Source organism: Numida meleagris, chromosome 1 (assembly GCF_002078875.1).
Source record: "Numida meleagris isolate 19003 breed g44 Domestic line chromosome 1, NumMel1.0, whole genome shotgun sequence".
In the NCBI taxonomy this organism is placed as follows: domain Eukaryota; kingdom Metazoa; phylum Chordata; class Aves; order Galliformes; family Numididae; genus Numida; species Numida meleagris.
The window spans coordinates 153776176-153790197 of record NC_034409.1 but is presented as its reverse complement, the minus strand read 5'-3'; the positions used below and the strand labels follow the sequence as shown (position 1 = coordinate 153790197).

The following is a 14022-nucleotide window of genomic DNA, read 5'->3' as shown; positions in this document are numbered from 1 at the left end:
ATTGTAAAATCATGTTCCATGTAACCTTAAAGAAGGCATCCGATTTCTTTATTCAGTTCTTCAGGATGATTCACACGTTTTAAACTCCTTGGGCATTTTCGTATGGTAAAAGAGGGGCCACATGAAGCTAGAAATGGATTTAGCTGTGAGCAAGTTTTGATGTGAAATCCAACACAAATCAAAATCCCTTTAAATAACTATGTAGTTAGTGGGTTAGATTTCTCAGGTCATACTCCCTGTGCTAGGCACCGCTTTGACTGTGACGCATTCACACCACACAGTGTACTCCACACGCTTAGAAGAAAGGGAAGAGCTTTAAATATACTCCACATGTACTATCCATTATACGTTTCAAATCTGAGTGTTCTTTACCAGGCCCCCTAGCAGACAGGATAATTTGCCTCTTCGATTTACGTAATATGGCTCAAATTTACATGTTCTCTCTATTTAAGAGGAGACAGATGATGTCTATGAAAATTGGATCACAATATGCAAAGGTTAGCTTTGGTACCAATTGGCCTGTCATTCAGGCTGAAGTAGGATATTACAGACCAGGATTTGTAGACCAGGTAGCCTCTGGATCAGAAGAGAAGATGCTGGCCAGCGGGACAGCTTGCCCCTGTCATGTGGAAGAACTCCGGAGCTCCCTCTGGCATTTCTGCAGACAGCTAGAACCCGTCATTTTTTTGTATTCACACTTTCTACTATTTAGTGCATTTTATACCAAGACAACTGAAATCACTACAAATAGAAATGGCCTTGCACGTTTTTCCTGTGATAACTGTCATCTACCCAAAAAGTTTTTTCACTTTTTCATGCCTCCTTTATAATGTCATGGCAACTAGCCTAGAGGTCCTGGGTATCTGTTCTTATTCTCCCTCTTCCCTCTCTTAAAGCTCACTTCCTTGACCTCTCATCTTCCCATACACAACCTTCATCCACCAGTACTATGTTGACTGAACCTATTATAATAATATGGGGGCTGTTCCGAAAGTAACACCTCCTATTTTACAATGCTGGCTCACAACATCAGAGGCAGATGGTGGTGGTATGGCAGCAGAGGTTGAACCTTCCCACCAATATTCTGTTACACGTTGCCGTCTGACAGATGGCAGCAGAGGGGCAGTCTGACAAAATGGTGTCTGACATGGAAGTGCATCTGGAAGTGCGTAGGAAGCAATAGTGCATCACTGAATTCCTCTATGTGGAAAAAAATGCACTCACTGTTATTCCTTGAGGCTTGCTGAACTTCTATGGAGACCAAGCAGTAAATGTGAGCACAGTGAGAAGGTGGGCAATACACTTCAGCAGTAAGGACAGTGACGTGAAATACAAATCACATTCTGGATGGCCATGCAGATTTTCGCAAGTGCATCATGCAGACTCTTGTTCATCACTGGCAAAAATGCATTGCTAATGGTGGTGACAACATTGAAAAATAGAGTTCTATAGCTGAGAATTTTCTCTATCAAATAATGTAATTGCGCTGTTTGTATCTGTTGTAGTTTCCATGGAAATAAATAGAAGGCGTTACTTTCCAAGTGACCTGCGTATATACTTGAGATGTACTATGTCACCTGAGACTTCACTGTCTTGCACTGACCTAACTGCATGGCTTTGTCCATCCACCTTCACCATCTCTAGCTCACTTACTTAGCTTCATTATAGCTACAGATGATTAAAAAATAATTGTCACATGAAATATTGCAGGGATATTGCAAATATTTTTGAGCACTTTGCAGCTTTTCATTTCCATTTCAGAAATGTCCAGTCAATTAGAGAGAAGGCTGAGATACGTCTTTGAATTTATGGCATGAAAATATCTGTGTACTTTTTGCCAAAATAATGAAATCTTTGATATTTATTGCCAATTTTGCAGCTGCAAAGACCCATGACTTCCAGTTCCATCAACATCACAGATCAGATATTAAAGTCTAGTTTTTATAACCAATGCCAGCTTCTCAGCAGAAGGTATGATTTGCCTCTTCAATTTATATAAAACATAGCAGATTCTCACAATCTCTGTTTGAAAAGAAGAGATTCTGTAGATCTTTCACAAACCAGGTCTGGTAGAAAAGGAAATATCAATTCTTTAAGATATACGTAAATATTTTTAGAAGTAAATTTTGATGGTAAAAAACCAAACCAAATCAAAACAAACAAAAAAATGAAGTGGAAGGAATAGGTATTGCTTTAGTCTGAAATGCTCAGCTGCCCTACTGGAAGCATCAACAGCAACTTTAATACCTCCTTAAGGACCTGAAATAGCAATTACGTATCATAAAATAATGCCATAGTTGTTTCCCAGTCCATCTTCAAAGCAAAAGAAGCGAACTAAAGAAGATGAGTTCCACCGGGGGTGTATTGAGCTTGCAGAAGTGCCCATGCTGAACACAACATGGACACAGGCAGACCAGGAATGCAACCCAAGGCTGCTAACTTTCTTGATTTTTAAGATTACTGTGTTATAGAATCACACATTAGTAATTTTCTTTACGATCACTGAAGAAGAAACTAACTCAACACAACCTCGGTGAGCCAATTTCTCACCATTTTCTCCTTGCAGAAAGAGTTGATAAACCTGAGCTGCAAGATTGACGGCAAGCCCAGAAGGCTCTCCATCACACCCGATACCTCCTGATAGCTTTATCTGACGATTTGACAAAACAACAACAAGAACCTGATACTAGAAAGAGAAATTCAATAGCGAGTGTTTGTGATTTATGAAATGCTCCAATGACTCCAGGTTTCGCTTGCACGTTTCCGAGTTTCAGAGCCGATGCACAATTCAAGGTCGCCCCCCAGTGGATTCCGCGCCCACACGCTGCACTAAGCTTTGAGGACAAGCTGAGATGTACTTGGGAGCCACATGATAGCGTACTGAAAACGAAACGAGACTCCAAGAGAACCGAATGCAGTGGGTGCTGGGGATAACATTTTGTTTCCATTTTTAATTACGTTCAAAAGATATTTACTTTCCAATCAATAAAGTTGTTTGTCCTGTCAAAAAAAAAAAATCACATAATTTTTCTTCTGACATCCAAATGAACATCGATGTGAATGAATTTACTATGCGCGTGTAGTAAATGAAAAAGAAAATCAGTTTTCAAACACATTCTGCATAGCTAAAAAATTGTTAGCACAATCAGCCTGCCTAAAAAAAAAAAAAAGACGAGATTATGCAATGCTGAGTTTCTGTGATCCTTCTTCAGAAAGTTTCCTATTCAAACGTGCTCACCCTTGCGTGCATAGCTGTCATAATTCATTTATACCTATCCAAAACTGCACACTGATTATTGTGGGTCATACGTGAATAATTAACTTATTTTGCCTGAAGCAATAGTACAAGCCAAGATAAAAAATGTAAGATGAGATTACTACATAGAGTATGATCATGGCCAATGCTACATGTGAAGTCGAAACACATCAGCTTCTTACCAAGACCTGAGAAGTATCTGAAAACAAATTTATCAGCACAATATGGATTTTCTCACTGGATCACTGGCTAAATTCAGTGCTCACCTTCTCTATAGACTACACTTCTTATATTGCAGCATGCATGAAGACATGACAACATGAAACAGTTAACAGCTAACCAACCATTTCATGAAGGTTTTTCATTTGATGTTATTTTTCCTAATATGTTTTCTTTTCTCCTTGAAGGAATAAACCAATATCCAAAGCACTTTAGGCAGCTGCCTTTTGGGATGGGTACTCATTTCAGCCACCCAACAGGCAAGTACCTGAGCTTCCTCTGCATGCAACAGTGAAAGAGAAGTACCTTCAGATGCCAGCTCCTGGGTCAACCTGAAGAAGGAATAATGTGCCCCAGAGGTGCCAATCCCTCTTCTATTACTATCCAGAGATCCCAGACAGATAGCATAGCCTAGACATCCAAATGCTGATGAGCCAAAGCTGGATAGATGAATTCCATGATTACTTTTGGTACAGAAACTCTGTTCATGCTATTGGATAGTTATAGCTTTAAAAGTTGGAATTACCAACTACATTTTAGCCTTCGGTACCTAGTTTTGAGCACCTAAAGTGCATTCAGTAGTGCAGACTACCTAACACTGATTTTAGGTGCACTGTGTGCAAGAGTTATCAGCCATGAGATCATTAATGAATTATAGACTCATTAGAGAATAAGGAAAAAGCTTAGGAAACAAGAGAGTGAAAAAGAAGAGAGTGGAGTAGAGCTAGAGTGGGATAAAAAAAGAAAAGCAGAGTGCAAGGCAAAGGGTAGGGGTACATAAAACATGTTAGAAGACAAAATGTACGGGGGAAGAATAAGAAAGAAGAAAAAAGAATTAAGACAAAGCATAATACATAAAGAGTGAAGGCACAAACATTAATGGGAAGACATGAAGAAATCAGAATAATTGGCCTGGAGGGGAATCTAATGAAATACTCAGAACGTTTATGCTGTTACAGGAAGGGATTTTCTATTTACAGGAATGAGTTAAGTGATAAATATCAAACAAAATCTTGCTCAGTATTCCTCTCAATGAAAGCCCTACCGATCAAAAGACATACAGAAAAGAGCGATGCAGAAGCGTCTTCATCTGAAATGGAGAAGCCATCACTTGTTTTTTAAAATAATGTAACATTTAGAGTATGTAACAACACAGAAAGCACCAGCATGTTCTCAACAAAAAACGTTGTGCTACATGCTGGACAAACACCATCTTGTCTCCAAGGAGTTACAAGAATGTTGAAGTACATTAAGAACAGATTGATCAATAAATTTAATTTAAGATCAGCAGCATTCTGTTCACTGCCATTTTAGCCATTCCGGCGGTCACCTTTTAAATTGTTCTACATGACCTCAAAGAGCTGTTCCTGAGTTTATCCACAATAAAATTGCAACAATTACACACCAGTGCTTCAGCTACTCTCACATGCCTGTCATGTAGAGTAGTAGCAAGCAGCCCTTAAAGTCAGTAAGAAAACCAGGTATTGATTAAGTATTATCATCACTGAATGGGATCCAGCTCACGTAGGCATCTCACTTGCATCTTTGCTGCAGGGACCCAGTGCAATCTATTCTCATAAAATGATTGACTTCCATTTGCAGTAGGTGGTAGGTGCCTCTGAAAGCATCCAGAAAGAAATTCTGAGTTCTTAAGTTTACAATTGGATTGAACAGAAGATATTTAGCAGCACCCATCATTGAAAGACTTCATCTGTAAAAGCAAATAACAGTGCAATAGGAGCACGGCTGTTAAGTGAAAAAGTTGGTGCTGAAGATCTACGTCCACACTTCTTCAGGTTTTTTTGTTTTGACCAGATTTGGTTGGTCCCAAGCAAGGATCATCTACTGTTGGTTGAAACACATTAGATGTATCCATGGAAGCTACTTTTCTGTTTACTTTCAACTGAAAAGAGTCCAGTTTGTACTGAGAGCTTGTACTGAGAAGCAAAACACGGGAAGTGTGAACGACAGGGAAGTTCAATTCAAAAACATGCTTTTGATCTGCACCACCATGCCAAAGCAGATGCATCTGCAGACGTCCCTGTTATTTATATCCAGATTTTTGTCTCTTGGTGTAGGATGGCAAGTTCAATAGGTCCGAAATTAGGCAGAAAGGCTTGTCACAACCATGCAATACAGTGTCGGTGAAGTCTTACCTGTGTGTGTCCTCCTGTGAGCCTTCAGGTGGGAACTTTTTGTGTATACTTTGTTGCATCCCTCGAAGTCACACCGATGGATGCGCCGCTTCCTGGAGTCTGGAGACTCAGACCTTCTCTGACGTCTTGTGCTCTCAATACTGAATGGTGAAATTGAACTAAAAAACAAAATAGAGGGAAAAAGGAAAAATGAAGCAATAGCACAGCATATATCTTGGACCTCAAAAGATGAGTAGCAGTAAATCACTGTGCCAAAAGCGATCTGATCTTAAATGTTACATATTTCCTTTTCTGTGTAATAGTTCGCAGCACCTCTTTGAAACTATTTATGTTTGAACTTGAGTATATTTTGCAGCATTAAATAACTCAAGTCTTAGAAGTGCTTATTGCCAGAGAAAACACCTTGAAATAATGCTTCAATAATGAACCAGCCTGACTTTATCTGTTTTATTTATATTTTATATGTCCAGTTCCAAGTTCACTGAACCTTGATTTCTAAACAGTTTTCTACAAAGACTCAATAATTTCTCTTTGATATGTTTAAATTGATAAAAATTCTGACAACTTTTATGAAAAAAGTGTTCCCAGTACCCAGATCTTGGCTACGAATCCTCATATTTGGCCAAATATATGTTGTTTCCTTGTACAGAGATTGCCAAGAGATCCTCATCACCTGGCAGCAGTGATTTTTCCATTTCCTTATTTAACAGTTCTCAATCACCTGAAAGTCATAGAATGATAGAATCATAGAATGATTTGGGTTGGAAGAGACCTTTAAGATCATCTAGTTCCAACCCCCTGCTATAGGCAGGGACACCTCCCTCTAGACCAGGCTGCTCAGAGTCCCACTGAATTTTAATTCCTTTCAGACCACTTAATTTAGCAGTAGCACAGGGCCACGGAACCATCCCCACAAAAATGCATATGCTCCCAAAAGATTTGCTCCATTTACTCCAAAGTCCTACCAGTTATCCCAATTTTAAGCAATTAAAATGTAGTGCTACAAGTCACATTATTTTAGTTTATAAACACAGTGCACATCGAGTCAAATTCTTGAAGAAATTCTGCTACAGCAATGCACTTGCCTTGCTAGACAAAATGGTGCCATAAAATATTATCAAGTTGGCACACCAAGATCCAAACCCTTATTGATCTCTGTTAATTATTTTACCTACCTATAAATCATTATTGATTGATTTCCTTATCAGCTCCATTACAGTTATACTGTACAGCAGCTGTGGTCACCTACAGTTACACCAACTAGCTCTGCTATTTTGAGTATGTGAACAGCATTAGCCTTCCTCAAGTTTCTGGGACTTCCACCACATTCCCAGGTTTATTGACATCAGCCAGCTCTTTTAAACTCTAGAGTTGCAAGTTCTCAGCTCCTGAAATAACTTGTGACTGTCAAATGAAAATGAATCATAGGGAAGGAAACTGAATGTGCTCACAAAAAGCAGCACGAACCTCTGGGGAAGCTAAGGTACTAAGAATGGCATTTGAAATACCGATACTGATGCATTTACTGAGAAGCTCCCACGTCAACACCAATATTTGACCTGTGACAGTAGCCAGTGCTGTTACAGCTATAGCTGTTCTGGCATAAGCTTCACTTCTATGGATTTCTGAAACTTGCCAATGACTGCATTGGGTTAAAATTTTAAGTATCTCACACAACTAGCATGTGATTTCACCAATGTTCCAATTTGCTGCATTTCAAATCTTTAAGTCTTGAATTGTGGCAGTCCAAATTGCGCATTAGAATCATAGAATCATAGAATTACTCAGGTTGGAAAAGACCTTAAAGATCAGCATTCTTTCTTTTTGTCTAAATGTTTCTACAGTACAATTCCAACTCAGAGTGCTATTGAAAAAAAGAAGAATTTTCTGACAACCTTATTTTTCTCTTAGCACTTGATATATAGTTATACTTCACCTTCAGGCGAAGAGATTTTTCAGATTAATTATTATTGCCTAAAGTACAATATGTGTAAATGGGCATACAGGGGATTTCTGAAGTAGAGGATGAAATGGACAGAGGACTGTAATACCAACATTAACTAGCAAAAAGGAGTCCCCAGGAGAGTGAGACACATCAGCACTTTAACTATGTGACAAGAATACAGATATGTTTAGCTGCTGCAGAAATGGCTAAGGAATTGTACTGAAGCATCTGCATCTCAGGGCAAATAAAAGTGTTGGGCTAGATGAATCACTGAGACCAGTCAGACTACTCCAGATTCTCTTTTTAACATCCCACCAGCTAAAATAAAAAGCAAACGTGTAAATCAAATCTTTGAGCTCGGTGCTGAAGGTACACAGCACAGCACGCAAGAGCAGAAAATCTTTTATCTTCAAAAATAAATATTTGTGCATCATTTTTGCTGCATGATTTATGAGCTGTCTTAAGAGCCTGTTTTGTAACTGAGCGTTCAGATCCTGGATAATACAGCTTGTTTAAATGGGAGGAGGATCAAGCTCACAATGCTGCCACAATTGCCAGCACCGAGAAAAAAAATGAACCTTGAGCACAGTCAGCACCTCATAAAAAGCTATTTGTCACGTACAGAAGGTGACCTCACCGCACACTGCTCTCGCTTTCCCAGGAATTTATACAGGAGGGGGTGGAACACAGTGGTGCCACACGATCCGTGCTGTCATTTCTCAGTTCTTTTTTTCCCTCTTTCTAAAAAGAGGAGCGTCAGGGCTACCTGGTTACAGGCGACAGGGGAATAACCAAATAGGGCACAGAAAGTGCCGTGCGTTGCCATCGTCCACTGTAAACTCCGCAGCTCTGATGAGCTCAGCACACAAGGAGAAAGGTTACCACCAGCAGGGAACAGCAAACGTAACCTCATGCCTTCCTTCAGCGCGGCAGGCTAAGTGACACGCTGGTCAGCAGAAGGCACACAGGTGACAGCCGAGCGCATACCCCAAGGGGATCTCCTCCAGCCCCTTTGCTGCAGGCGCACCCCATGGTGCAGGTCTCACAGGAGGAGAAAGGGCCAGGTCCTAGCTGAGGCAGGCAGCTCTGCTAGAGCCTCGCACGGGCCCTATGACTGTGCAACTGCAGATACCACGGGAAGCCTTAAAAAGAGCATAAAGATGGGAACGTGAGCTTCCTGAGGTTCTCACAGTGACTTTCAGTTCAGTGCTTCTCATCGGTCATGGAGCAGTAAAGGGAAATGCTCCACCTTCTTGAGTATTTTCTACAAAATAACTTCACTGATGTGAAGTTATTTGTGCCTGTTAAAGGCCACTGAGCTTGGCCAGGTGGCTCTGGTCAGCACAGAGCTTCAGAATTACTATTCGATGGCATCACAGAGAACAAACACTTTGAGAATGGAAATGATTGGGAACTCAAAGGTATTTGCTTTTTGTTATGATTCTTAATTTTTTTTTCTGTTTACAATGTGCTTAAGGTAATGTAAATTTTTTTTTGAAAACATCTTTAAAAAGAAAACATCTTTTGTAGCAACCTCTCTTGACTGCAAGCATCTCTTGCAGACTGCCCAGAATGAAGAGCTGGAAGAGCATCAGCAGCTGCGAGCTGCCACGGTGCCCCGAGGAGCTGTCAGCTCTCCTGCTGACATCCAAGATCTTAGGCTGCCTTCAAAGCTCGAGGTGGGGTTTAGCAACAGAATCGACAGGATATGTAACATCTCAGGGAAACTGCAGGTTACATCCAATTACTGCTGATACATCAAGTTTGAACGGTAAAATAACAAAGAAGAAAACTGGGCTCTGGCTCATCAGTTTGACATTTATTTATTTGCACCTCATCATTTCGAAAAACAGTGTAATTTCTATATTGTTATTGAAAGCATTACACTAACATAAATCCTGGGAGACAGCTGTTTGTTTCCAAAAGCAGCTGCAACACCTATAGTCATTACTGTTCATAGGGTGGAATGAATGAAATCAGACGTTTTTTGGATGAGAGCATTTAAGGTGATTTATAAAACTTGTTATTTCCAGCTAGAAGTCAAAACACGCATTTCTACAATTCAGGTACATACAAGTGCTTTTCTCCAACGCAAAAGTCTGCACGCTAAAACAAAGACTCAGGTTTCTCCAGTAGATGGCCATCGAGATCTCCAGCCTTATCTGTTCTGCATTCAGTGGGGATTAGAACGAGCCTGGTAATGCAAAATTATTTTCCCTTTCTATGACTGCTGCCCTAGGTGTTTTGCCTTTGCTCTTCATACAGATTGTAAAAGGCACCTGCCTTTGGCATGTGCAGTAATGCTGTTAAAAGCACTCACAGTGGCTCCTTTTACACTTACCCTGCGTATTCTGAGCAATATGCAGAGCAGAGCTGCTCAGTGAAAGTGGTACGGCTACTGAGCCCTTGAACCACGTTCAGTGGCACAATAAAAGGTGCCACATGGTGACAAGTGCTTTACAGAAGCAGTCTGCTAAACATGGCAAATACACAGCGTTACCTTCTGCCACCGAAAAATGAGGTTTCTGGCCCTGCCAATGTCCCAGCAACCTGGGCAAGAACTTGGCCAGACTGGACCATACAGCATCCTTCACAGTGTTATGGATACTTTACCCTCCCCTCTATTTGGTCCTGTAGTTGATGCGAGATTTACTGCTGCACTTTACCAGTGGGTCCATGGCTGCTAAAAACAGGCACAGATTTCACTTTGGGGCAAAACACAGACATTTATCCACACTGCCCCCTCTGCTCTTGCTTCGCACCAGAGGAGCTGGCATCTTGCAGCAGCTGCTCAGCCTGGATAACAGGCTTGGCAGGCCAGAGCACGCTCTGCAAAGTAGGCATCATGCAAGCTGTGGTCCTTGTGTGTTTCTCAGGCTGTTGAAGGATGTGATTTGGTTAAGCTGACATAACAGGACAGTCCTGCTCCAGGTGCTTTCTCTGTGTCAGCACAGGCACTTGTCTGATCCTGCAGTGAGCCAGCTTAGGGACACATGATGATGAAAAGTCAATTCTGAGAAGCTGAGCAGCTCGTTTGCTCTCACTGGTTTAGTTCGCCAAATAGCGGTGTCTGCCAAGTGCCTGCCCTGACACACAAGAGAGGATGGCCAAGGATGAGGGGAGTGTCATCACCCTCCTCAGTGGCAATCAGCTGTTATACCACCGTGCCATCATTTCCATGGAAATTCAGAGTTTGTTATAAAGAAAATTGAGAACATTCACATAAACAATCCACAGAAGAGAGAACTGGAAAATGCACTTTTCACTCCCCAATAAAATCTCTTCTTGCAATTCTTGTGTATGCAGAAATAAAGAATACAAAGATAAACAGAGAGATAGATGGGTTGAAAACAAAAATTAGGAGATACTGCTACTGTAATTAGAAAATAATAATGTGCTCTGGTGGTACAGGACAGAACAAAGAGGCAAACATTATTACCTCACCCTCATCACAGTTTTGGAAATCCAGACATTATTATTTTCCTTTTCATTGTAAAAAGAAAAAAAAAAACCTCAATACTTAAATGCACAAATAGCATATAAAAGTAGCAGTGTGAATCCTGCACTTACGAGACGTGCATACCTTCTGGGCCAGTCTTTCATTCACAGTAACTAAAGCGCAGGCAAATGAAATAAAAGCAGAAAATTTAGTATTATATATCTGCAGTCAGTATTGCAATGAGCAGTTGAGGAAAATCTCCACCCCTCACAGACAGACAAACAGAGACAAAAGTGCTCCCAACACATTTGCTTTGATTCCTCCAGGACGCTTCTGAGTCAAGTTAACCGAAGCACAGCAGCACACAGCTCAATCAGGGAGCTCCTCTCTCTGAAGACAAAGTACCCTTTTTTCAGTATAAGACCTTCAAGTTTCAGATGTTAACAGGCAAGATCTGGGTAGTCTGCATGTGTTTGAAAAGGGGAACTGAAGTGAAGTGCATTTCCTACTTTCCAGCTCTCGATTACTTTCCTTCCTAACAGCTTTTCACATCATGTAGTTTCATTTTCTGATAGCTCTCATAACGTTATGTTACTACTCAGGGTATTGGTGAAAATAACTTTACGAACACCGCGTATTTGACCGTGATGCAATATGCATTACTTTTCATTACAGTTTATATTACTATACCTACTACAGTTAAAGTCATCCCCTCAAATATTTACTTGCCTTTTTTTTTTTTAATACAAAGTTTCTATTGTGTCCTGTTCACAGGCAAACAGATGCACATGCATAAATACATATGTATTTTTTCTCCACTCTGATTCTGAGACCCTAATTAATGTTTCATGAATGGCAAACATCTGCCTTAGGAATGTTTGACATTAAAACATATCAAGCAGTACTTAAGATGATCATTAAAGGGAAGTATGTACTACTCGTTTTATCAGTGCTAGCTACTTCTACCAGTGTGTTGCAAAGGAGATTTTATACCAGAAATTACACCTTTTGTCAAGAAAGAAAGGAAGAATCTGGCAGCGTACACAAACAGTTACACATATTACATAGGAAAATCACGTGGGTAAGTGAGACGTAGAAAAGAGACAATTTGAATAATCAGCAGAGTTCAAGCAAGAGGATCCTCTGATCATCAGGCCCCATACAGCCATTCCTGTGCTCCTAAGTTGGACTTGATGATCATTATGGTTCCCTTCCAACCCGGGATGTTCTATGATTCTACGCTCCTGTCCAGAGTGGCCACAAAACAAAACACCCCCATACCTCTGACCACAACTTCATCCATAGTATTTATTCCCGCTGAGATCAGCTGAAGCCACTTGAACTGCTGAGCTGCCTTGCAGCTCTACAGGATGTTACATCCCTCCAGCTGCATTGGAACTGAAAGTCTGGAAGTGGAACAAACTTCTGCCAGTGGGAAAGAGCTCGGGGGTCTACTGGGAAAAGTGCCAATGTCAACTGCGGCATGTCTTACCAAAATGATCCATCAGCAGCTGCGTTAAACCGAGACATGAGAATGAGAGGGTTGCTTGATCCTCCTGAGCCGTGGTGATGCTGTGGGAGTGCTTTCCAGCTCCCACAGCAGTGCTGTATTCCAGCTCCACACTAGGCTGAGACCCAAGCACACACATTTCAAACTGTTCCTTCGTGATGGATTACTGAGGAAAGGGAGCTGGGCCAGAAAACATCTGCGACATGTTCCAGCATCTCCCCCAAATCTGATGATTGGAGGACCAGGACTGCAAAACACACTGCCTGTAAGATACATAAATCCTATAAATCAAGCCTGTGATGAACTCTGAAATGACACGCCAAAAAAACCTCCACCAAAGCCTCCCATCTATTTTACACTGTTCAATAGCTAATAAAATTTTACCCCAGAGAGTTACTGTGTAAAAGAGCACAGGACTTACATGTTAACTAACTTGCACTTAGGCACTGTGTGCATTATTTAAACATTTATTCCCAGTTTGGGAAGTTCATTCTAGTATGACAGCTTGTTCTACCTGCAGACCCCACCGTAAAAATCAGAGTCTGGGCAAGTTCCTACGCAGAAACAAAATGATTCCTGCAAAACTACATTCAGCCATAGTCAAGCATGAGCAACTTCAGCTCCTGAAACTCCTTCTAAACTGCAGAAAATTGGGTAACTGAGCACTTCCAACTCAGCTTTGAGAGCATAGGGCTCTGCTTTTTACCTTTCCTGTTCCTTTCTGATTCATGCCTTTCTTTCATGTTGGAGACATGGGCTGAGCTGAAATTTTCAGTGTGGAAATTAGATGAGAATGTACATGCTCATGCCTTTCACTTTTGTCCTGGCTGCTTGCAGAACTAGTGTTATTGCTCCACTTTCTAGCACTGCACTCCCTGCACGTTTTAACTTGCTCACCATTTCTCTCTTTATCCTTGTATCTCTGACTCCGATTTCTTGTACCTGTGTGTAGCGCAGCAGTCATTCCGAATGTCTGTACAATGATGACTCTTGCCTATGGATCCAGCTCCTCTTAATGTTCATACCAAAAAATGTGGAACTGATCACCTTACTGATAATTAAAAACACTCTAGTATATCCTTAGCTGACAAAATTGTCACATAATATCTCTTCCAGTCAGTGACATTAAACGAGGACATCGCATCCACTGGGACTGAAGCTCTTGTGAGTGACCTTTTCTTCCTTCCTTCCTGCTCAGAAGGCTCATTATCAAGATGTTAAAGATTTTATTACCCTGGATACCTTTGTATAATGCAATTCAGGGTGGTCATCTGTAACACTGCCATCAAACAGATTTCGGTAACTACTAAATAGTTGACTCCATTGACATGTACACTTCAGCTAACATATGAAAAGATAAACTGCTACACTCAAGAGAATGTTATCTCAAAAAACAATTTCATATGCTCCACAGCCCTTCAAAATACTCCTGTCTCTAAGAATATATACAGCAAAGAATGCATCTATTGCAGAGATGAAGTATCATACCTATATAAT

The 14022-nt window shown here is 40.8% G+C and overlaps 1 protein-coding gene across 6 annotated transcripts in view; it reads right to left on the bottom strand.

Moving 5' to 3' along the window:
- KLF12 (Kruppel like factor 12) overlaps window positions 1-14022 on the bottom strand; it is a 254581-nt gene that overhangs the window by 20110 nt on the left and 220449 nt on the right. For all 6 annotated transcript variants that reach the window (XM_021417390.1, XM_021417423.1, XM_021417433.1 and 3 more), the window contains one exon: window positions 5632-5789. In XM_021417390.1, the coding sequence (XP_021273065.1) occupies window positions 5632-5789 (158 nt within the window). The remainder of the gene's footprint in view (window positions 1-5631; window positions 5790-14022) is intronic.